Below are 24,015 nucleotides of genomic sequence, written 5' to 3' on the forward strand. Positions count from 1 at the left end.
TATGAAGCTGGAATCAGAGCGCAGGGATAGCCATGTGCACCCCGCAGGCACAGAGGGTTAGGGGCCTTGCTCAAGAGCCCAAAAGTGGCAGCTTAGTGGTACTGAGGCTTGAACTCCTGATCTTCTAATCAGCACCCCAGACCCTTAACCAGTGAGCTACTACTTCTCTATGTATTGAAGTACAAACTACATAAACCATCAATACTGTATTTGATTATTTCGCTACCAATCCTGAGGTTACACCAGTTTCAGTTGTGTCCCACCTCATGAAGATTATGGACCTTCAAAGAGTAGATGACAACCCAGCAATCTATCAATGTACCAGCGCCCTTAAGAGCCCACTTCTTGTAGTTTTGACATTGGACTTCTTTTAACATTTGAAGGCTTTCTCATGGAGAAGCTGGTGTTGGATCTATGGGATCTACCAATAAACTTACATTCCGTTGCTCATGTTGGTTCTCACTCTCCAGTGTTTTGTATCACACTCTTGATATCACCCAAATGAGGATGGGTTCCCTTTTGAGTCTGGTTTTTCTCAAGGTTTCTTCCTCATAACATCTAAGCTCATCAAGGATAAATACACAATGACAATGTCAGTTGTGAAAAGCGCTATAGAAATGAACTTGATTCATGGGTCAGGATTAAAACCCACTAAAACCTGTTGAACTGTTAAAGAATGAGTGTACATAAAATGTGTAAAAAAACATCTCAGTGACCTCAAACACATCACAAGTGAACTAAACCACTTCGTACATAATCTAGAAGATAAAACACAGTAAGCGGTGGCCGGCTCCATGGCAGTGGTCTGCATATATTTCAATGGGAACATTCAATGTCAATTTCCAAAAGAAAGGAGTGAACGCTGGAGGTTAAAGGAAAAACTGAGGCAGACTCTGCTCAAGAGAACAACAAGAACAACAGTACAACCAACAGCAGAAGCTTCCCACCTGTTAGTCCCAGTCTTGGATATATATTCTGCAATTCAGGTAACAGGTGCCGGGGGGGGGGACGTTCACAGAACGTCATTAAAAATAATTTCAATCAATAAACTAATTTCATAAATTAGTAAAGAAATAATAAGAAGAATTGTCCAGTCCGGAGATGCAAGTTGCAGAGCAGAAATTAAAGGCATTTGAAGCACACTTTTATGTTTGGTGATTTTTTTTTTTTTTTTTACATATTTATATTATTTTTAATGCAGGTCTGCTCAATTCACCCCCACAAGAACAGTTTTCACAGCTCCTGCTTCATATCGTCAAACAATTCAGTAATAATCATACAAATGATCATTTAATGGAAAAAAAACCACACGAAAAAAAAAAATCTGGGGGGAGGGGTTTATAAATCAAAAAATATATTTATATATATTTATATATATATATTTAGAGAGCGAGAAATATTTACGAGGTATGTGTCCACAAAAAGCAGTCTTTTTTTTTTCATTAATAATTAATGCTAATAATTATGATAAGAACAATAACAAGTCAGCCAACTGAAATCAGGAGACGGCGCTCCCTTTCACCCTGCCGTTAGTCTGTTCAGCTTAGCAGTGTGAGACGAAGTCCAAAGCACCAAAGCATCCAAACCACCGGGTGGCACTGCAGCACAAGCAGATCAAAGTCCTTTTTTTTTGCAGGGTTTTCTTTTTTTACCGAATCACTTTTCAAAATCCCCCCCCAAAAAAACAATTTCAACCCAACAGAAAAAAAGCCACAAAACCCATCTTCTATGAGTTCAGCACAAAAAAGTAGAAGACATCTCCGCAAGCGTTTCATTGCCCCTGGCAATCAGATCTCTAGTTTTTCGCATTGTGTGAAAGATTCTCCGCAGGTTCGAAAGGTGTCTTGTGCAACAACAACAACAAAACCAAAAAAAAAACTCAAAAGAAAAGAGAGGCTAGGGGACGTCAATCCTCTCAGTCATGGCTGCCTTCGCCTTGGTCATGCCAAGTACTGCTGCATCGCTGTCTTTGCTCTGAGACACACACACACACACACACACACACACACACACACACACACACACACACACACACACACACACACACACACACACACACACACACACACAGAGAGAAAGAGAGAGAGAGAAAGAGAGATAGAGAAAATGGACTACTTCAACAGAATGTCAATGTACGTCTGTGTGTGTGTGTGTGTGTGTGTGTGTGTGTGTGTGTGTTACCTGTCACTGAGGTTAGAATCTGATGCTTGGGTGAGTTTGTGTAAAATATCTACAAAACCCATTTCCCGCAATTTATCTTGTCTTTCTTGGGAACCTGAAGGAACAAGATGGAAAAGCATCCGATTGTCTGATTAGAACCTGAACTCACAGGTGTGTGTGTGTGTGTGTGTGTGTGTGTGTGTGTGTGTGTATGGTCTGCAATGAACTGGTGATCCATCCAGGGTGTTTACTCTGAGACTCTGACTAGCATGTGGAAGTGGAAATGTATGAATGAACATTTAATGCTCTACCAAAAAATAAAAAATAAATAAAAAACAAGATTAGCAGGTGAAATTGAACCCAGGCTACTGTGAGAAGTCTGTAATCCAGTGCAATATCAAAAATAATACATTGCTAAACTAATTTCTCATGTGCCATCGTGTCCGTTCTGTCCGAGACGGGTCCATCTTCCTTTTTTCCAGAAGAAAACTCTTTAGAAGATGAGTGATTAGTCTTTAAGTACAATCATCTTGCTGTCTGAATTCAAGCGTTGCTCATTGTGAAGTATTAAATAAATAAACAAACAAATAAATAAAACAAAAAATATTGCTGTTATACATTATATCAACAAAAGTATTGGGACACCTGACTTTTCCATCCATATGTGGTTCTTCAACAAACTGTTACCACAAATTCAGTAGGATTTTCCCTTCAGTTACACTAGGAAACCTAAACCTGAAGATATCTCATCAATGGACTGGAGTGGAAGATCTCCCGCTGTAGAGTTCTGACTGCACCCCCAGGCCTCCTCACCTCACCCACCTCACACCTGACTTTAACACCCTGGTGTCTGAACGTGCACAAATCTCCACATATCTGGTGGAACATCTTCACAGAAAAGTGGAGGTAATTCTACGACAAATGGGGACTAAATGTGAAAGTAGATATTCAAAAAAAGTCATCTTATAATCAGATGTCCACAAAGTTTGGTCCATATAAAGTCGTGCATGACTTAGAATTTCTAAATACTAAACCGTTTTTTCTTCCACCCTCACCGTCCTCCTCGTTCCACACCAGGTTGGAAATGCAGAAGGTGGCAGCCAGCTGGAGCTTCACATTGGAATGCCCCTGCAGCGACGTGAAGAAAACCGATCACGGGTCAATAACGTTCATCGAATCACAGAATTCAAATAAATAAATAATACGCACTGCTATATAAGAGATATATATATATATATATATATCCATGTATGAAATCATATATGAAACGAGATTAAATAACATAATACCATGTAGTACTTGACTTTCTGAAGCATGTCGTCGTTTGTCATGATGAGCTCCTTGGCTGTGTTTCCGTCGGCGATGTTGGCCAGTATGCACAACGTCTGAAAATGCAAAAAAAGAAGCGTGTTACGTTTGAAACGGTTCTGCGATAAACAGAGACGGATGTACATGATAAAAAAAATTAATTAAAAATGGCCGTACTTCTCTGAAGGTTTTGTTCTTACCTGTTCTTTAACCTCTATGCTGTGCTCTCCCTCCAGGATCAGTGTGACTGCCTGCATGATCTGCTTCCCATGGGAGCTCATGATCTGGTCTATGTGCTAGAAAAGATACAGTGAGGATTACCGTGTGTGTGTGTGTGTGTGTGTGTGTGTGTGTGTGTGTGTGTGTGTGTGTGTATGTGTGACTAAAAGTCTGAGAAAGCTTATAATGTTCAAAGTCCTCCAAACGAGTGCACTGAGATGATGTGTGTGCGAGGTCGAATGGAGGATCATAGCAGTGTATAGCAAAGAATAGAAGATATTGTAGAAGAAAGTGTGTGAGAGGATTTGCTTAACATGTGGATAAAATGTGTCTAGATGTTCCCTAAGAGGTTGGGTAGAGCAGAAATAATAGATAGGAAGCACAAAAATGCTGAATCATGCTTCGGAGGTACTTTTTTTTTTTCCTAAAGACTTCTGAGGGTTCACTGCATACGACTTGCTGCGTTTATAAAAAGAAAGTATTTTATTTATCAACGTTTGTGTCCTGGAGATCTTCTTTCCAAAGCCTGTCAAGAACCCTGCGCTGGATCGCCGCTGTGGTGTCAAAACGCCGACCTTTGAGCTCGATCTTCATCTTCAGGAAGATGGTGAAGTCCGCAGAAGCCAAATCTGACGGTGAGAAACTCACGTGCGAGGAGAGCTCGGTGACACGATAGCAGACGTGTTAACGCACGTGGTCAGAATAGCACCGGTTGACACGCCAACTTACGAACGGCGGTGATTCCCGTGATTGTGCGTGCATCCTTGTGCTGCCATCTGTTGGCGAGTTACAAAACTGTTCTCGAAGCTTTTTGATGCAATCTGGTATAAGTGGAATTTTACCAAGCAACATAACACATTATAACAAAACGACCGACGTGTTTTTATAATAAAAATGATGTATCTTCAGAAGGGTGCAAATGAAATGAATGAAATGAAAAAAATTGACACCTTTTCTCAGTTTTCCACTCTAGCACACACTGGTTATGTTATGGAGTTATGTGGTGTGTTTCTTACCGGTCGTGTCGAGAGCAGATTGCGTAACAGTCCCAGGGTCTTCATGAGCACGTTGGTGTCGGGGTCCGAGAGGAGCCGGAAAAGTTGTTCTGTCCCGAGTGCTCTCATGATCTCCACCTTGACCTTTTGATCAGCCTGGAAAGCCATGTTCTACAACCACACACACAACTTTACAATAGTGCAAAGACTTTCCAAAAACTGCCAGTAAAGCAGCATTAACATCCTGAAGTTCTCACCATGAGAGCCCAGATGCCGTTAACCCTCAGTGCAGGACTGTCGCTTTGTGTTAAGCTGCATAGCAAATTGATCACTCCAGACTCCATGATGGGCTGTGCAGATATCCAGATTAATAAATACAGTGTTGGATTGACACGTTGTAAAATTCCTGAATTATAGCATTGTAAGGTCTGTCTGTGTGTGTGTGTGTGTGTGTGTGTGTGTGTGTGTGTGTGTGTGTGTGTGTGTGTGTGTGTGTGTGTGTGTGGGTGTGCATCGATCACTGACCTCTTTGCTGGGTGAAAACTCCAGTAGCAGGTTGCATAGTGTTGAAGAGGCCATGACTAGCACTTCATCTGGGGCATTCTGTAACAACTATACACACACACAGACACAAACACACACAGACACACCAGTCAGAAAAGCCTATGATTTTAATAAACAGCTCATAAAAAAAGTACCAAAGCGATCTTCAAAGATCTAACCTTCATTAGTGGCTTCCACACTGCATGGTCATGGAAACTTGTCCTTAGCTGCTGTACCGATCGTGACAAACTGTGCAGACACCTTAAAAATAAAATAAATGAAAAAATTATAAAAAAAAACAAGAGAAACGCAGGGAATGAGAGCACATACTACATAAAAAGCAGTATAAGTTATGATTCTCCCTTCTCAGGATGTAAAGAACTATGTGTGCGGACTGAAACAAAGCGGAAAGAGAATTATTTCAAGCCTTGAATGTGGATTTGATTCATGAATTTACAGTTAAGTACCTGACAGCAGCTAAGCGGACCTTTATGCTGGACTCAGACAGGCCACTCACTATCCTGTCCATCATGTTCTCCGTCTCAGTGATCTGTAGGGATAGAAACAGATATGATCTACAACAATCTGTGTAATCAGCGAAAGGCAATCAAATCGCATTGCATTTCAAGTAGTAGACATACGCTACAAAAAAATAGCTACGGAAAGAATTTAATAACGTATAGTTTTAAAACCTTTTTTATAGAATTTTCTTCAGAGCACCTGTTTCCTATGTCTGCAATTATTAACATTCATTTTGTTTGCCCTGGATTTATCCCAGTACAACGCAAAGCAATTGTACACATACCTACATCTGAATTAAACAAATGAAGTGTAACAAATTTAAACAACTTCTTTCGGCTGCTCTCATTAGGGGTCGCTACAGCGGATCATCCGTCTCCATACCCCCCTGTCCTCTACATCTGTCTCTTTTTAAACCAACTACCTGCATGTCTTCCTTCACCACATCCATAAACCTCCTCCTTGGCCTTCCTCTTTTCCTCCTTTCTGGAGGCTCCATCCTCAGCATTCTCCTACCGATATACCCCATGTCCCTCCTCTGAACATGTTCATGTTCTATCTCAATCCCACCTCTCTCACCTTGTCTCCAAAACGTCCTACATGCACTGTACTTCTAATGAACTCATTTCTAATCCCGTCCATCCTCGTCACTCCCGACGTAAACCTCAACATATTCAGCTCTGCTACCTCCACTACACTCTTACTGTATACAAAACAGTATGAAACTCAGGTTTGTAATCTGCATGTTTAATTTGGCATGTTTTTGCCCTTCCTAACGCAACCCTTCCCATTTATCCGGGCTTGGGACCGGTACTAAGAGTGCACTGGCTTGTGCAACCCTAATGGCTGGGTTGGTCTAACAAATTTAAACTATTTAATTACAATTATTTATGACATTTTATTCAATCGATTTATTTCACGCCAATAGTTTTCAATATATTTCAATATAGTAAAAGTGTATTGCGTTCATTTGATTTATTCTATTGTATATTAATAAAACATTATTTTATATAGTATTTAACCAAGCAGGGTAATGTGTGTGTGTGTGTGTGTGTGTGTGTGTGTGTGGGGGGGGGGGGGTTGGGGGGAAGAGTTCAGGTCAACAGTGCAAAGTAATGAAGAGTGTGTTAGAGAAGTGAGAAAAAGAGTGCAGGCAAGGTGGAGTGGTTGGAGAAGAGTGATAGCAGGAGGGATTGAGATGGTTTGGACATGTGCAGAGGAGGGACATGGGGTATATCGGTAGAAGAATGCTGAGGATGGAGCCACCAGGAAGGAGGAAAAGAGGAAGTCCAAGGAGGAGGTTTATGGATGTGGTGAGGGAAGACATGCAGGTAGTTGGTGTGAAAGAGGCAGATGTAGAGGACAGGGGGTATGGAGACGGATGATCCGCTGTGGCGCCCCCTAATGGGAGAAGCCGAAAGAAGAAGATTTCCTTTAGAGAAGCATGATAAAAAAATTAAACAGCACGATAAATAATTATTGTTGTGAATAAAAAGCTTGTGTGTTTGAACCTTTTTAGAATACAAAACAAAAAATACAGTAAGAGATTCAATCTCTGATTCAATGCTATTCATATTAATAGATTTTAATTTGCTGTTGTTTTTTCATCAGTTAAAAAGCAGAGCCTGAAAAGTCTGTCCTTGTGAACCCTTGCATGCTGTTACACATTTTTAAGGTAATAAGTGAAATGGATAGATTTATTTATTTGATGTTTGCATTAACAGATTCAAATGTGCTGCTGTTATTTGTTCATGTTTTCGGGGAAAAAAAGTGGAACCCCTTTTTGGGGAAAATCCTTATGAAAAGTTGCAAGTTGCAGCTAATCGCTTTTTATATTTGTATTATTCATCTGCCATGGTTTATTTTTTCTATCATATATCACAACCTGTACATATGCCAATATTTGACATGGCCCCAATGCACTTCTGGTTAGATACTAACTGCATTTTGTTGCCTTGTACCGTAACTTGTGCAATGACAATGAAGTTGAATTTAATCTAATTCGAAAATTGTATGAAATGTCTTTTTATTGCATTAAAATTAACCTGTGCTGGAACCAAAAGGCTTGAACCTGCACCTCAATTTTTTTGAGATAAACTGGAAAACCAACTATTGCTCATGCAGCTAAATGGACCCAAATGCCCACAGCCACACCGCAAAAAAAAAATTTACAATTAAAAGCCTTCCCAGAAGAGTGGGAGCAAGGGAAGACTAAATCTTGAGTAAGACATCGTGCTGTGTGACGTCTAACCTTTTTCCTAATGTCTTCATCGTTAGAGCCGAGAGAGGCATAGAGTTTGAAGGCTGCTTGCCTCAGCTCATGTGCGTGCTTCAAGTCATGATCCAGCTAGAGAGAGAGAGAGAGAGAGAGAGAGAGAGAGAGACTTGACTTTTAGGGGAGGAGGGAGACAAAGCAACTACACTAAGGGTTCAAAAAATAAAATAAAAAATTTTTGTAAAGTTGAAACATTTGATTCAATTCAAACTTTCAAGTTGCAGAAAACTTTCATGATCAACTTCACAAATGCATTCATTTACTCCTTATTTGCACTGAAAAGAGAAGTTTCCATGTTCTTGACCATCTGGTGATACGCTTCCTCGATTTTTACTCGTTTTTATTATCCCCCTAATAACAAGGACCACTTCAGTTGATCCTTTTCCATTTAGCTTCCTTTTTTTGTATGGCTAGATTTCCTTCCCCAAATAAAAAGTTCAGTAGCATCTTTTCTGCTCATTGTATTTTTGGGGCCAGAAACAAAAAAAGTGTTGGTATGGAAAACTCCCCCAACGTCCTACACCACTCCTGAAATTTCCAGAACAAAGGTTTTAATCTTATCCAGTTGAGGAACAAATGAAACAAGGTTTCTGGTTCCTCACAGAAGGGGAGTGTCCCTTCTGTGAGGAACCAGAAACCTTGTTTCATATCACCCCTACCTGTGAATCAAGGTATGCTCTGTATGTCCGTAGCTATTATACCACGCACCACTCGCCACTGCAGATATCCAGTCCTTCTCTCGATAGGTGGTTTGTACATGGACAAAGAACCCTAATATTCAGTTTACCTACTTCCCACCTCACACAACTCTCAAACTGATTCTCTCTCAAACCCTAAATTTCACAGAAAAACAGCTCGTCTTGTAATAACTTGAAAATAACTTAAAATGGCAGTAATATTTTGGACATGGTGGTTTTACAAGATTCAAGTCTATAGTGATCATATCATGGTCAGAAAACCCATTGGGGATTATAGCTGCATTACTTATTAGTATTTTCTAAACTACTAAGATAAATTCTGTCCAATCTCACACCTGGCATCTTAGAATCTACCACTTTCCACACATGTGAAACACTTTACTTCTGTTCCTCTACACATCAACTAAATCCAATTCATTCATGGTTTTGAGAAGAATGCTACTGGTTTGTGGTTGAGGCTCCTCTCCATTCCTATCTGGATGAGAATGAATCGTTGCCGAAGTGAATCGTTGTTTTGTGACTTAAAATGCAATCTCCCTCCCACCACCTTTTCCAGTCTACCTCATTGTCCTCATCAGTGTGTGTTGACATTTACATCCTTTACATTAATAAATTCTCTCTCATATCCTGTACCCCATTGGTATTTCAAGAGCCCACCCCTTAAAATATCCATAAAGAGGATTAGAGAGAGGGGGAAAATAACAGAAAGAAAATAGATGACAGGAGAGTGATCTGTATTTCATTTGACCTATTTAGTAATTTTTTCGTTTGGTTTGTGCATCATCAGGATCACCCTCAGCCTCTTCACTATTCTAACCTGCAGACCTGATCAGTTACCCCGGGTGCCTGCACTTCAGCATTTTCACCACTAGAGACACCATTCACAGCTGAACTCTCCTCAGCTACACTCACTATATCCATCTCAGTACCATTGATTCTATCACTTGTATTTTCCTCCACACTTTCACCCTGATTACTCACAGTCTGCTCCTCAGTTATAACTCCATCATTTCCCGTATTCACCTGTTACTCCGTGTTACTCAGACCTGCTTCCCTCTCTGCCCCGTCTCTGTAGGGACAGGAGAGTTTCACATGCCCGATATTACCGCACTCACATCATGTACGATTTTTTTTTTTTTTTATTGCAGCGGAAAGACACTTTCAAGGTCGGCGACTTCAGGAACATGTACACCCGTCTCCTGAACGATACCACATGCTCCAGTGCCGGGCTTTTACACCTGAGCGGAACCATTCTTACACCGCTAGCAAACGTCCCGAAACGGGGGAGCTCACGTTTAGCTATATCCAACAACACGTCCTCCACAGACACTCTCACGCTGGTCACACACTGGTCAAAAAGCGTCTCCACACTCAGGTGAGACCCCATCCCTCCTCCAGCCCTCCCACCTCCAGAGGAGAGAGAGAGAGAGAGAGAGAGAGACAGAGATAATCCATGGAAAAACCCCTCCTGCTCTAATGAAACATGGCCCAATCTCTCCTTAATGAAGTGAAGTGTGCGCTTTATTGACTGATTACAGCGGTGCTCCATAACACAGAAACACACACAGATCCACGTCAACATTATCTATTGCACTGTAAATGTTTTATGTAGCCTTCAAACGGTAACCTTTAAATACCAATGAAAAACTGACGTGTGTACGTGTGTGCGCGCGTGTGTGCGTGTGTGCGTGCGCCTCACCCTCTTGATGTCAGTGATGGCGCTGACTGAGCTGGGGTATTTGAAGTAGTCGGCGAGCATGGCCACCAGGTGATCCGTGACGCTCGCTATCCTCTGGAGCTCCACATCCGGCTCCAGCAGGTAGGCCAGCGTCTCCGCCCCCTCGACCCGCTCCTCCAACAAACGGTCCTTACTGCACATGCGCACCAGGCACGGTAGAGTCTAATCATACACACACACACACACACACACAGACCTCTTAGACCTCTCACACACCGGCCTCAAACAAAGCTGATTAGTTACATAAGCTGTAATGAAATTACAGTGTCTGTGATGCCTGACATCAATCTGCACACTATACAATATAGCGTGCATATAAATATTATACCGTAAAATATATATATATATATATATATACAGTGGGTACAGAAAGTATTCAGACCCCTTAAATTTTTCACTCTTTGTTATATTGCAGCCATTTGCTAAAATCATTTAGGTTCATTCTTCTTCCTCATGAATGTACACATAGCACCCCATACTGACAGAAAAACACAGAATTGTTGACATTGTTGCAGATTTATTAAAAAAGAAAAACTGAAATATCACATGGTCCTAAGTATTCAGACCCTTTGCTCAGTATTTAGTAGAAGCCCCCTTTTGATCTAATACATCCAGGAGTCTTTTTGGGAAAGATGCAACAAGTCTTTCACACCTGGATTTGGGGATCCTTTGCCATTCCTCCTTGCAGATCCTCTCCAGTTCTGTCAGGTTGGATGGTAAACGTTGGTGGACAGCCATTTTTAGGTCTCTCCAGAGATGCTCAATTGGGTTTAAGTCAGGGCTCTGGCTGGGCCATTCAAGAACAGTCACGGAGTTGTTGTGAAGCCACTCCTTCGTTATTTTAGCTGTGTGCTTAGGGTCATTGTCTTGTTGGAAGGTAAAACTTCAGCCCAGTCTGAGGTCCAGAGCACTCTGGAGAAGGTATTTGTCCAGGATATCCCTGTACTTGGCCGCATTCATCTTTCCCTTGATTGCAACCAGTCGTCCTGTCCCTGCAGCTGAAAAACACCCCCACAGCATGATGCTGCCACCACCATGCTTCACTGTTGGGACTGTATTGAATAGGTGATGAGCAGTGCCTGGTTTTCTCCACACATACCGCTTAGAATTAAGGCCATAAAGTTCTATCTTGGTCTCATCAGACCAGAGAATCTTATTTCTCACCATCTTGGAGTCCTTCAGGTGTTTTTTAGCAAACTCCATGCAGGCTTTCATGTGTCTTACACTGAGGAGAGGCTTCCGTCGGGCCACTCTGCCATAAAGCCCCGACTGGTGGAGGGCTGCAGTGATGGTTGACTTTCTACAACTTTCTCCCATCTCCTGACTGCATCTCTGGAGCTCAGCCACAGTGATCTTTGGGTTCTTCTTTACCTCTCTCACCTACGCTCTTCTCCCCCGATAGCTCAGTTTGGCCAGACGGCCAGCTCTAGGAAGGGTTCTGGTCGTCCCAAACGTCTTCCATTTGAGGATTATGGAGGCCACTGTGCTCTTAGGAACCTTAAGTGCAGCAGAAATCTTTTTGTAACCTTGGCCAGATCTGTACCTTGCCACAATTCTGTCTCTGAGCTCTTCAGGCAGTTCCTTTGACCTCATGATTCTCATTTGCTCTGACATGCATTGTGATCTGGAAGGTCTTATATAGACAGGTGTGTGGCTTTCCTAACCAAGTCCAATCAGTATAATCAAACACAATGGACTCAAATGAAGGTGTAGAACCATCTCAAGGATGATCAGAAGAAATGGAGAGCACCTGAGTTAAATATATGAGTGTCACAGCAAAGGGTCTGAATACTTAGGACCATGTGATATTTCAGTTTTTCTTTTTTAATAAATCTGCAACAATGTCAACAATTCTGTGTTTTTCTGTCAGTATGGGGTGCTATGTGTGCATTCATGAGGAAGAAGAATGAACCTAAATGATTTTAGCAAATGGCTGCAATATAACAAAGAGTGAAAAATTTAAGGGGTCTGAATACTTTCCGTACCCACTGTGTATATATATATAATTAAATATTATTATTATTTATATTTAATTATATTAATATTAATATTATTAATATTAATAATATATAATTAAATATATATATATATTAAATTAGAATGATCTTAAATAGGAACAAAGAAAAATATGGGTTGGTCTAGAGCTACCTTTAGTATGATACAGCTGTCATCTGTCCTGATGGCACCTGCTCGACACATGTATGTTAAACTGAGAAAGAAAGAAAGAAAGAAAGAAAGAAAGAAAGAAAGAAAGAAAGAAAGAAAGAAAGAAAGAAAGAAAGAAAGAAAGAAAGAAAGAAAGAAAGAAAGAAAGAGGGGTATTGGGGGAGGGGGGAAAGAAAAATGAAATAAATCCCGAGTTTATATTGAAACACAATTTTCGTATAGCAGTTATATAATCTTACCACTAGAGGGCAGAATAAGCCCGGATAACTTTCAACATAATTACACATTGTTGAAAGCTCTCTATATCCTAATAATATTTTCTCACATATTGAGTAAAAGGAGAAGAGTCAATGTTCGGTGTGTGTGTTGTGTAGGAATGAATGAGCCCCTCACCATTTGGCTGCAGTCAGCTGCATTTCGATGGGTTTATCTCTTTGCATCATCCGCACAAAAACCTGAGAGAGCAGCTCGCTGTCCACCGGCACTGATAATTACACACATTTTGAACTTTTAAAACTGACCGAGAAAAAAAAAGCTGAAATTGAAGAACGGGTTCAGGTGGTCAAAGCAGTGATCCCCTTACCATTCACCAGCGTCATGGAGACCTGAGGGTTCTCGTATGCAAGGACGGAGAAACATTTTAACGCCTGCATTCGCACCTGCACAGCAACAATGGTGTCTGTTAGTGTTGCACGATATACCAGTACTAGAAAGATATTGCAATACCCAGCTTTTTAAAAAAAACAATACGATTCTCAATTTATTAGTACTGGTACTTTAATAGTGCCAGCTGTAGTTCCAAGTGTTCGTCAATAGGGGCAGTGTTATCAATAGTGGGGTGTTAATAAATAAAAACAAAGTTTCATTATTAAATTACTTTTCCAATTTTTTAATTTTTTTTTTTAACATAGTATCGATTTAGTATTTGGTATCATGATAATAATTTAGGTATCAAAGTAAAAATTATGGTATCATCACAACACAAGTCTGTCTCGTTTTAACACCATCTAGTATAGTATATTTATGCTTTGTATGTGTGTGTGTGTGTGTGTGTGTGTGTGTGTGTGTGTGTGTGTGTGTGTAAAGTCTCAAGTAAGGTACCTTATAGGATGGTGACGTGAGCAGTGGTGCGATGTTCTCGATTGCACCGTTGTTGAACAAAACTGTCTGATGCTCTGCAGTCTGAACAAACACAGACATGGAAAAAGCCTTTAAAACCTGCCCAGGAGTTAAAACTGCACACCCGAGTAATAACTTAATGAACACAGCACTTAATTAGATTACTCCATGTAGCTCAATGTTCTATAAACTCTGTTCAACAAACAGATCCCGAGATTGATACAGTCAAAAATTATTAAAGGAATGTATTATAAGTTATATAAGCCAAAACATTTTCAGTCGTCATTACGTGAGTTCTGCAGCTGACGAGTGCCGAGGTATTACTTTATTGATTTATTTTTTCCTCTCCCCTGAAGGGGGGGCTATTGTCATTAGACCAAGTATCTAATAAATAAATGTTACTGAAATTCAGCAGAAAGTGGTTTAACGACTGAACACAACACACAAAGTGGCCTTTTGACTGTGCTGTAAATTACATATGTAGTGTGTGTGTGTGTGTGTGTGTGTGTGTGTGTGTGTGTTCTACCTTGCAGCAGTGAGAAAAAATCTGGGTGATGTACTCCTGTGTGCGGTGGGACCGGCTCAGTAGAGACATCAGGTGAGGGATCACAGTGGGGTCCTAATGAGAAGCAGAGGGTGAGTAAGCAGGAGTGTGTATCTTATGAACATGTCTACATCTTAACTTAATTATCAAAGATTTAACACGGCATGATCTTAAATCACTTGTATATGATCCTATGTGATGTTCGGTGGTAGACAGTAATGATCAAATGTTCAGTGAATCGGGAAAGTATTCAAAGTGCTTCACTTTTTCCACGTTTTGTCATGTTACAGTTTTATTCTACAATGGATTTAATTGATCAACCAATTCACCAATCAGGGTCGAGCGTGCACTCTGTATTAAACTTGTTTTGACTGGCGCTTGGTGGAATCTACTCACACTAACGTACAGTTCAGCGTCAGTTCAACAGCAAGCAGAACATTTACAGAGGAATAAATGATGAAGAAACTCCTGATTCGAACTGACCTGTGGCCTTGTTTAAAGTCACTAAAAAGACTCATTAATATCATTCTATTAATAGACTTGTGTGTTAAGAGTAACGGAGTCTTTTCACAAAAACTTGTTGATTAAGCTAAGAGTCTTGTGATAAAAATGATAATAGAAACATTATAGCCATAATAATAGTTCTTTAGATAATTAAATACATTTGAGGGCAAATACTTTTGTACTTTTACTTAAGGTACAGTTTAAAAGGAGCACTTTTACTTTTACTGGAGTCGTATTTTAATAATTGTATCTCTACTTTTATTCAACCAGGGTTGGGCAAAGATGCATCGAAATATCTTAACTTAAAGTGTATCAAAATAAACTACTGAATCTTTGCATTTAAAAAAAAACCTGTCACAATGGGGCATGACATTTCTTCGCAAACCTTCCTTCAATTGGCCTGTTTGATCTGTTATTACACCGTTACACCGACTCCACAATTACACCGACACCAATGTTTGATAGCAACAGCTTCTCTCTGGTCGAGTCGTGCAATAAATCTGCCATATGCAAACAGTTAACAGATAAAATATTTACATACATAATCCCTGTGATCACCCAGGTTTTAAAGTAACCAACAGTTTAATGTTGAACAGTTTGTGAATGACTCATAATTGTATCCTAATTTAGTTACTTAGTGTTTGGTAATGAAGGGCTACTTTACATCAGCAGCAACGACTCAATGACAAACAAGTCATTCATAAGAAGACAACTGATGCACCTGCATTCATAGCATCTAGGTTCTAACTAATTAATCGTAAGATAAAGTTAATTATAAATATAACAATATATTATGAGTCAGGCAGTCATTCAATGGTATGGCAAAGTCATGATCCTACTAAACAGCTACTTCAATTAGAGCACAATATCCAGCAATCAAATATTTATTTATCAATCATTGGACTCCTATTCCATTGACACCATTTCTTACCTTCATCACCTTCTTCCATATGAATACATTTTTTTGTTTTGATCAACAAGTCTGGCCAAACTCCTAAATAAGAACCAATCAGAGGCCCCATTTTTATCACGTCATCATGGAGACTTCTTACAAAGTATTTGACAGTGTTTTAAAACTACACTAAACACTTAAGTATTTTGATACAAAATATGAATCCTTTTTAATCAACCGTATCAAATACAAACGAGGTACATGGTACTTCGTCCACCATTGATGAAGAGCAAGAATTCTGCATGTATCATCGTCGTCTTACCGTGTAGAGTAGCTGCACCGGCGTGACAGGACTGATGAACACTGTTCTTAAGCAGCGCAGACACGACTCGATAAAGACCAGGTCAGGACACAAGAGACCTGCCGCATGAGACACAATTGATCATTGTTTCGCTCTGTACATGGCTTAGATTGGGCACAGAAATGAGGAGAAATCAGGATGAGACAGGGGCAGAAAAGGACGGAGACCTTGCAGCAGCGCGGGGATGATGTGACAGTCCACCAGGGACTTGATGTTGTTCTCGGTGCCCATGGCCAGGCTGCCTAACACCACTGCACACTCTGTCCTCAACCCCGCACTGGATGAGCTCTGCTGGAGTAAGTACAAGAGCCTGCACACACACACACACACACACACACACACACACACACACACACACACACACACACACACACACACACACACACACACACACACACACACACACACACACACACACACACACAATAAATGTTATATGACAGTTCTAACATGAAAGAAGTAACATTGGTGGACAATAAGTATTTTTACTTCATCAGCACTTGTATATTTTTCATGTATCTCTATTTTTTTATCATATTGGTAAAACTTTGACATCAGCTATCGATTATTTCAGTAAATCGTATTCTACCGATTAGTCCATCGATTAATCAGACTTTTTCTTCATTAAAAGAGCAACACTAAATATACAAGAGAAAATAAGACAGGGCTCTTAAAACAAATCTGAACATAAAAGCAAGTAATTTGTTTCCATATATAGAAAAATTTTAATTTTTTATTGCTGAAATTGCAATCTGTGAAACGTCTTTAGTGCATTTAACTGTACACATCAAAATGCTAATACAAAAAAAATGATAATAATAATTCATCAATTAAAATATAAAAATCTATTTCTAATTCCTTGAAAAACTGTAAACGCACTGCACTGTGTTTTCTTTATGCTTTAGTTTGCAATGTTTCCAAACTTTCTGTTGTGTTCTTTGGCCTGAATCTTCTCCTCGCCCCTCGCTGTTTTCTCCATTTTTCATTCTGTGGCGTCTTCTGTTTTTACCTGTCCAGGGGTCTTATTTATAAATCGTGACCTTTGCACGGAAAGTGGCGTACGCACGCTTTTAGCCTCGTTTTGAGCGTACGCCACTTTCTGTGGGGAAAGTCATCGTTTATAAAAGTAAAAAAAAAACTTGGCGGGAGAAAGTGCGCACCTGTAAGTAAACTCTGAGCCCTGCATACGTGAAAACACAGAAGGCGAGAAGGTGTAATCGGAGGCACATTTCGATTCTGAAATACATTCAAAAGGGAGTACAATTACTCACATACTTCCACTGTTAGTGCAGCACTTTTACCCAAATACAGGAACGGTGAACTTCATCTACTAATGCTTGAGTATGCTCTCTATAAAGAGGTCCTTCATAAGGGAAACAGTAGTTTGGTGCCCATCGATGTATAAAAGAAAAACATGGCAAATCTCAAAATCATTCAGCCAATCACAAGCACTACAGGGACAAAAGTATTGGGATAGCGGACTTTTCCAGCCTGATATGGTTCTTCCCCAAACTGTTACCACAAACCAGGAGGCATGCAATTGTAGTTGTAAGACGTCTTTGAATGCGGTAGCATTGAATTAGCCTTTTGAACAACCTGTTTCAGCATGACAATGCTCCTGTACACAAAGCTCTATGATTGGAGTGAAAGATCTTGAATGAGCTTGCTATAGAGTTCGAACCTCAAACCTATTGCACACCTTTGGGATGAATTGGAACGGTGAGCTCATCCCAGGCGTCCTCACATCACCTGTATCAGTATCTGACTTCACCCCTTGTAGCTGAATGATCATGAATCTCCAAAAGCACACAGTAAATTCTAGTAGAACATCTTCCCAGAAGAGTGGAGGTTATTATAACAGCAAACGGACTAAGTATGGAGTAGGATGTTCATAAAACACATCCTAAGTCAAACTTTCATCCATTAAGTGTTAATTATTTACCTGAAGGCAGGTCATGAGGATGAGTTTTTTTTCCACCCACATTTGCTGATTTTGCACTGATGATGACCATTGGTAATATGCTTAATCAGAGAAGTACTCTGTGGCATTTATTTGCTGGAAAAGATTTTGTCTTTAGTCTGTAGTACTAGACAGAAGTCTCATGATGTATTAAAACCTAATCAATTTTAACCGGTGTTCTACATACAGCCATGAAGTCATCACTATTGGTTACGCATAACAAAATCAGGTTAGTTACTTATCCAGATGTTATAACCATTTCATTTGCCCAACCTCACTGCTCTAGATGATCCAGGCTCTGAACTGATCACCACTACATAGTCTCTCAGTCTCTAAAACCCTCAGTCCACCAAACCAACCCCTTACACATTACTGAACTACAGTATATGAGCAGTGTGCTTTTTAAAGCTCTAACACGTGGATACGATTTTATTAGCACACAACTGCTTAAAATCTGAATGTACACAAAGAATCTCTGTATAGAATGTGACTCCTGGAGCTGAATGACAGGCAGGCATGACGTTATGTGATGAGGCTCCACCTACCTGGGCACAGCTCCCAACACTATCAAGTTGGCCTTCTGTTTGTTGTTTCCAATAACAGCGTTCTTCATGTCGCTGTGGAAACAACAAAAGTGTATAAGTTACACAACAATAATCAAGACTGTACCAATGCATCACAGTTTACATTTATGACGTATGAGCCTTGCAAATGAGCAATTGAGGGTTAAGGGCCTTGTCAAAGGACCCAGCAGTGGGAGCTTGTGATTTGAACTCGTGATCTTCTGCTTTAACCACTGAGCAACCACCTCCCTAAGTTTGTAATCTAGTGTACCAGTGTGGATTTATTCATTGCTAGAGACTTAAAGCACTTTTGTAAGTCGCCCTGGACAAGGGCGTCTGCTAAATGTCGCAACCAGCATGTGGCATCATTGATTCACCTCTAGAGGCCGCTATCGTAATGACAGCAGGCCTTCTCAGCCGCATTAGTAATGGACGCAACCCTGAAAAACTATATCGGTATGTTTTTTTTGCAGATAGCCGATAGTTCTGGCAATCAACTATTGGTGCCGATTAATTGTCAAAAATTATGAATTGGTTGACCTCTAATTATGTGTAATCATGGTTGCACAGTTGGTTAAAGCAGTATCATCATATTAGGAATGATACTGCAACACAAAGACTAATACAATCACTGCATTATAGTGAGACTTTCAGTCAAGGGCCAATTTGTACCGTCTTCTATGCTTTATTATTTGTTTATTTTTGTGTTAGTCCATGTCTTGTTTCAGTCCTGCATTTCTGCATATGTTAAATGTGCACTGCTGCTGGTTTGCTCTAAACGAGGAATAAATTCCTTTTATGATCAAGCATACTTGACCAATAAATCTGATGCTGATTGCAACTGCATTTATAAAACATTTAGTAGTAAAAATATTAGAACATAAAATGTTGAGACTCTTATTTGAACTGTAATTAATATCAACAGTCTGCTACAGTGGTTGAGGACCGCAATTACCATAAACAGTTTTTACACTCAAGCGCCCATTAATTAACAACAATGATGAATTATAATTGGATATGTGATGGAGTTGTTCCACTAGGAAACTTCCTGTTTACAAACTACATCAAATGAAAAATAAAAAGGTATAAAAAAAAAAAACACATTCTAAAAAAAACTTGCTCTGCATCACAATTTACCTTTTTCTACTATAGACTAAAAGTATGAACTCTTTTTCTGGGGGGAAAAAAACTACGTACTATTGATGATGTATCATATGCGACTATTCTAACTCCCGAGGATTTCTCTTTCTATTGCTTGAATGTGTGTAATAAAATGGGTGGTTATAAATGTAAAATAATTTTCTATTGTTTAATTATAGATTTATAAAAATTACCCACAGTCATTCACTGACAATAAAAGGGGATTTAGTTTTTTTTTTTTTTTTTTTTTATAACTCAGATTACGAGAAAGCGCTAAATAATTTCCGTCTGCAGCTCAATAAACCTAATAAAATTGTTAAAAGGCTGAGCTGAAGCTGTACAGACGAAGCAGCTAATTAGCAGACGGTTTGCCGTAACTAAAGCTCCAAGCTAAAAATAAAGCTGAAAAGATTGAGCAGGTTCACAGATACAAGGTGCTGCTTCACACTGTCCCTCAGACACACACACATTATCCACATTCATGATGCTGAGGTAAACATCAGGCTAATTTGGCAATGTCAACGTCTACTCACATGACTCCCTGGAGCACTTTCTGTGGGTCGGGGTCGAAGAGCCGGTCAACATAATGGCGACTGGTGGCTGTGACTTCCTGCATGGTGACGAGACAACAAAGCCAAATCAGTGCATTTTATCCCGCTTCAAATCCCACATGCATGCAGAGCAGCAGGACGCGAGCTGGTAAACCCTCGTTCTGCCCAGCGCTCGCCCCGAACAGGGCCATCGCCAGCTCTCTTGGGCAACAAGATAAAGCTCTGACACTTGATAACTCTGTTTATGCCTGTTCGGCAGTGGGAAGAAGTTTCTAGAAGGAACCATTTGGATCGCTTTATAGCAACCCCAGAGCCTCCTGATGTCAGCGTAGTGACCTGACCAGCCGGCCTGGCGTGTCGGAGCACTTTTCCTAAGCACTAAGGGCATCTAAAGTTTTGGAAACACAGCTGTCTTGTATGTCAAACATCATAACTGCTAGACGAGTTCGAATTGTGAGGACCGGAGGTTCGAATTACTGCATTATAAAAATCAGGACGACCGCTCAGAGTCACATGACCCCAACAGCTCTCCAACAAACATACTATTCCGTCCAAATGTTTATCTCCACTGTGCCAAACAGTCCAAAAACAGATCAGCTTACATGGGCTAGCCACACTAATGCCGGCTCAGGGTGCAATACTCAGCGAAGGATGACTTGCAACTTTCATTTGGCAGAATCGATGCGTATGCAGTAGTGCTGCAGCAATCGATTATTTTAGTAATCAGGCATTCTCGCGATTATTCCATCAATTTTTCCAGATGAGAAGTACTTTTTCTTTATTAATTAAAGAGCAATACTGAATATACAAGAGAAAAAATAAGACAGGTCTTAAAATGAACAAGTCATTTGTTTCGTTTTTTTAGAAACATTTTCATTGCTGAAATCGCCTACAAGAATATCTGCAAGACTAAACCCATTTAATTGCCATATTACATCAAAATGTAAACACAAATACATCTCAATTCAATTCAAATGACTCTAAAAAGGGTAAATGCACTGTACAGTGTTTTCTTTATGTTTTAGTTTGAAATGATCCCAAACTTTGAAAACTTTGTCGTGTACTTTGGCCTGAATCTTCTCCTCGTCCCTCACGGTTTTCTCCCCGTTCCTCCATTTTTCGTTCTTTGATGTTGTATGGAAGCCCGTTTCCACCACATTTAAAAAAAGGTTAAATCTCAAATCTCAAAAATCTCTATATGGATCGGAGGCGTAATTTGATACCGTGCGATTCTACTGATCGAAGCCTATTTCATTTTCCATGTGTAAAGCTTTCTGGCTCTACAGAGGGGGAATTGCGAGAAAATAATGTCGGAATTGCAAGAAAAAAAACTCAAACGCAACTTTTATTTTTATGTAGTGGAAACAGGCTTCCAGTGTTTACCTGTCCAGAGCTCTCCAGAGTTTTTACTGGTGGTGCATCAGTAATAATGTTCCGTGGGGAAACACAGTGCTCTGTGTGTAGTTAAACGGACGAAGCATTTTTGTATTCGAGTTACTCAAGGAATCGTTTCAGCCCTAATATGCTGTAAGCACCCCGTTTATCCTGGATCCCCAATAACACATTTTTCACTTACATTTATGGTATATAATAGACTCCCATATCCGAATCGATGTTGGTGTGTCCAGCGACACGACGTGACCAAAGTAAACACGGAAAGACGCATTGCAGAGGCTACCAATGGGAGTGAAGACAGCAGACCTGCTTCATCGTGAAAAACAGAACGCTAGCTGCGTCACCAATGGATTAAGGTTACAATAGCAACCAATAGAAGTTATAGGAACACCTTCTGGCATCATTATAGTACGTTGCCATCCAGATGAGGATGGGTTCCCTTTTGAGTCTGGTTCCTCTCAAGGTTTCTTCCTCATGCCACCTGAGGAAGTTATATATTTTATAAACTATTTTTACATTTACGGCATTTAACAGATGCCCTTGTCCAGCGCGATGTCTCTTTGCAGAGCTGTACAAATAATACTGAATTGAGGTCCACCATCCAGAACCCTTTTTTTCATTGGTAGAAACCTGATAACCCTGAAGAAACTCCCAAGGATTATACCCACATAACACCATGCTGACTCATCATTTGGATTGGATACTATATGAAGAAAAAGTATTGGGACACCTGACTTTCCCAAGCCATATGTGTTTTTATTTTTTTTTACTGTTACCACCAAGGTTGAAGTCACAATTGTGTAGGACGTCTTTGGATGCAGTAGCATGACATTTTCCCTTCACTTGAACTAGGAGACCTAAACCTGTTCCAGTAGGGCAATGCCTCTGTGCACTAGGTTAATGAAGATTACCTAGATTTGCAATGTGCTGCTGAGGTCAGTTGCTCTGTTGAACACCTTTGGGATGAATTGGAATGCTGACGGCACTCCAGACCTCCTCACATCACCTACATCAGTTCCTGACTGAATCTAGTGGAATATCTTCCTAAAAGAATAGAGCGAATTACAAGGGAAAGTTGGACCCAAATGTGGAATGTGAGGCTCAGAAACCACATGCCATAATTAGGACCAGGTGTCCGCATACTTTTGGCAATACAGTGTATCTGGATGGAGTTTGGGACAACGGATGCAAGATTTATAACTTAATACACAAACTAGACCAAAACACACACATGACCCCGGCTACATTCCAAACAACTTCCTACTTCCTATAAAGTCACACTACACAGAGGTGAACTCTGAGCTCCTGTAGCCTACTTAGGGCCCTATTAGTGCCGTGTGGAGCGATTTGGTACTTTTCCTTTTGGTCTAAATGTCTCTTAAAAATTTGTAGTGCAAATTTCTTTCATCCATCACCCCAAACTCTGTTCAGATCCTACAATCTACAATATAAATAAGTGTAAGGGATGTGAGTTTGATCCCTGGGTTTCCTCCTGGGTTGTCAGTTTCCCACACACACACACACACACACACACACACACACACACACACACACAGGTCTGGAAGGCAGGGGGCGTTTCCACCTCGCTTACTTTCACTTCTAGCTGCACATCAACACCACTTTTTCCTTCATGTACACATCCAAAAGCGTCTGAATGAAACCTAATGGCCATGGAATGAGCTTGTTTTTGTGCACTTGCTAATCACTATATAAAGTAAGACAAGTTCGAATGCTCCTAGCAAAACCGGCTAACTCAAAACTCCAGAGTTATGATCTTCATCCCGTGACACAAAGTTTTTGGACATTTTTAACACCGGAAATTGCCAATAAATCCGCGGGTTCATCAAGTGAGAGCGAGAGGCGAAAAAAAAAAAAACGGGTCACACGATCAGTTCTCCGACCCCGCGCCGGCTCGAGAACTCATTCCGGGTGACCGTCAGCCAACCTCCAGCCCAAAAAACGCAGCCTTTAAGCCCGCTACAGCTCCACCAGGACACGGCTCCAGTACCAAACCCGCTCGGCTCTGCGGTGCCGGAGTGCATGCACACGGAAAAGCCTGGCTTTCAGCGTGACAAAGCGACACACACTCACCGATAAGACGCTGATGCGTAGAGGGGCCTCCAGCAAGCACGCCATGTCTCTCTCCCCCTGAGCGAGAGACGATCCGCATACGCACTTTCCACACGTCCGCCCCGACCTGTCAGCTACACCTGCAACTACACTAAATAATAATAATACAACAACAAATAATAATAATAATAATAATAATAATAATGTGATTATTATTTATTATATAATTAATAATAATGTATTATTATTATTATTATTATTATCGTTATTATTATTATTTTTTTCCTAACCTCAC

General features: G+C 40.4%; 1 protein-coding gene across 2 annotated transcripts; it reads right to left on the reverse strand.

Annotated features, from left to right (window-relative positions):
• Positions 1 to 785: 785 nt before the first annotated feature.
• armc8 (armadillo repeat containing 8) lies at positions 786 to 23,866 on the reverse strand. Of its 2 annotated transcripts, none has more exons than XM_083537003.1 (22): positions 23,742 to 23,866; positions 20,238 to 20,314; positions 18,547 to 18,618; positions 16,209 to 16,351; positions 16,003 to 16,100; positions 14,267 to 14,359; positions 13,723 to 13,803; positions 13,205 to 13,280; positions 13,015 to 13,105; positions 12,604 to 12,664; positions 10,417 to 10,617; positions 7,996 to 8,091; positions 5,693 to 5,775; positions 5,405 to 5,486; positions 5,208 to 5,294; positions 4,940 to 5,032; positions 4,704 to 4,853; positions 3,669 to 3,764; positions 3,450 to 3,545; positions 3,216 to 3,288; positions 2,182 to 2,275; positions 786 to 1,974 (listed from the first exon to the last, which is right to left on the reverse strand). In XM_083537003.1, exons 1-22 carry the CDS (start codon positions 23,784 to 23,786, stop codon positions 1,941 to 1,943), a joined length of 2,022 nt encoding a protein of 673 aa, XP_083393129.1. In that variant the 5' UTR covers positions 23,787 to 23,866; the 3' UTR covers positions 786 to 1,940. The 2 variants fall into 2 exon arrangements, with proteins under 2 accessions (XP_083393129.1, XP_083393128.1); XM_083537002.1 differs by having other exon boundaries at positions 3,195 to 3,288; positions 23,742 to 23,860.
• Between the last annotated feature and the right edge of the window lie 149 nt (positions 23,867 to 24,015).

Source organism: Silurus aristotelis (genome assembly GCF_946808225.1).
Source record: "Silurus aristotelis genome assembly, chromosome: 3".
NCBI classification, from domain to species: domain Eukaryota; kingdom Metazoa; phylum Chordata; class Actinopteri; order Siluriformes; family Siluridae; genus Silurus; species Silurus aristotelis.

Excerpts from the sequence above, each read along its gene's own strand:
- armc8 (XM_083537002.1), bottom strand. The coding sequence starts at position 23,786 with ATGGCGTGCTTGCTGGAGGCCCCTCTACGCATCAGCGTCTTATCG. Across the intron at positions 5,295-5,404 it reads TGTGGAAGCCACTAATGAAG|TTGTTACAGAATGCCCCAGA; the intron begins GTTAGATCTTTG and ends GTGTGTGTATAG. Across the intron at positions 3,289-3,449 it reads AGAAAGTCAAGTACTACATG|GGGCATTCCAATGTGAAGCT; the intron begins GTATTATGTTAT and ends ACGTCGCTGCAG.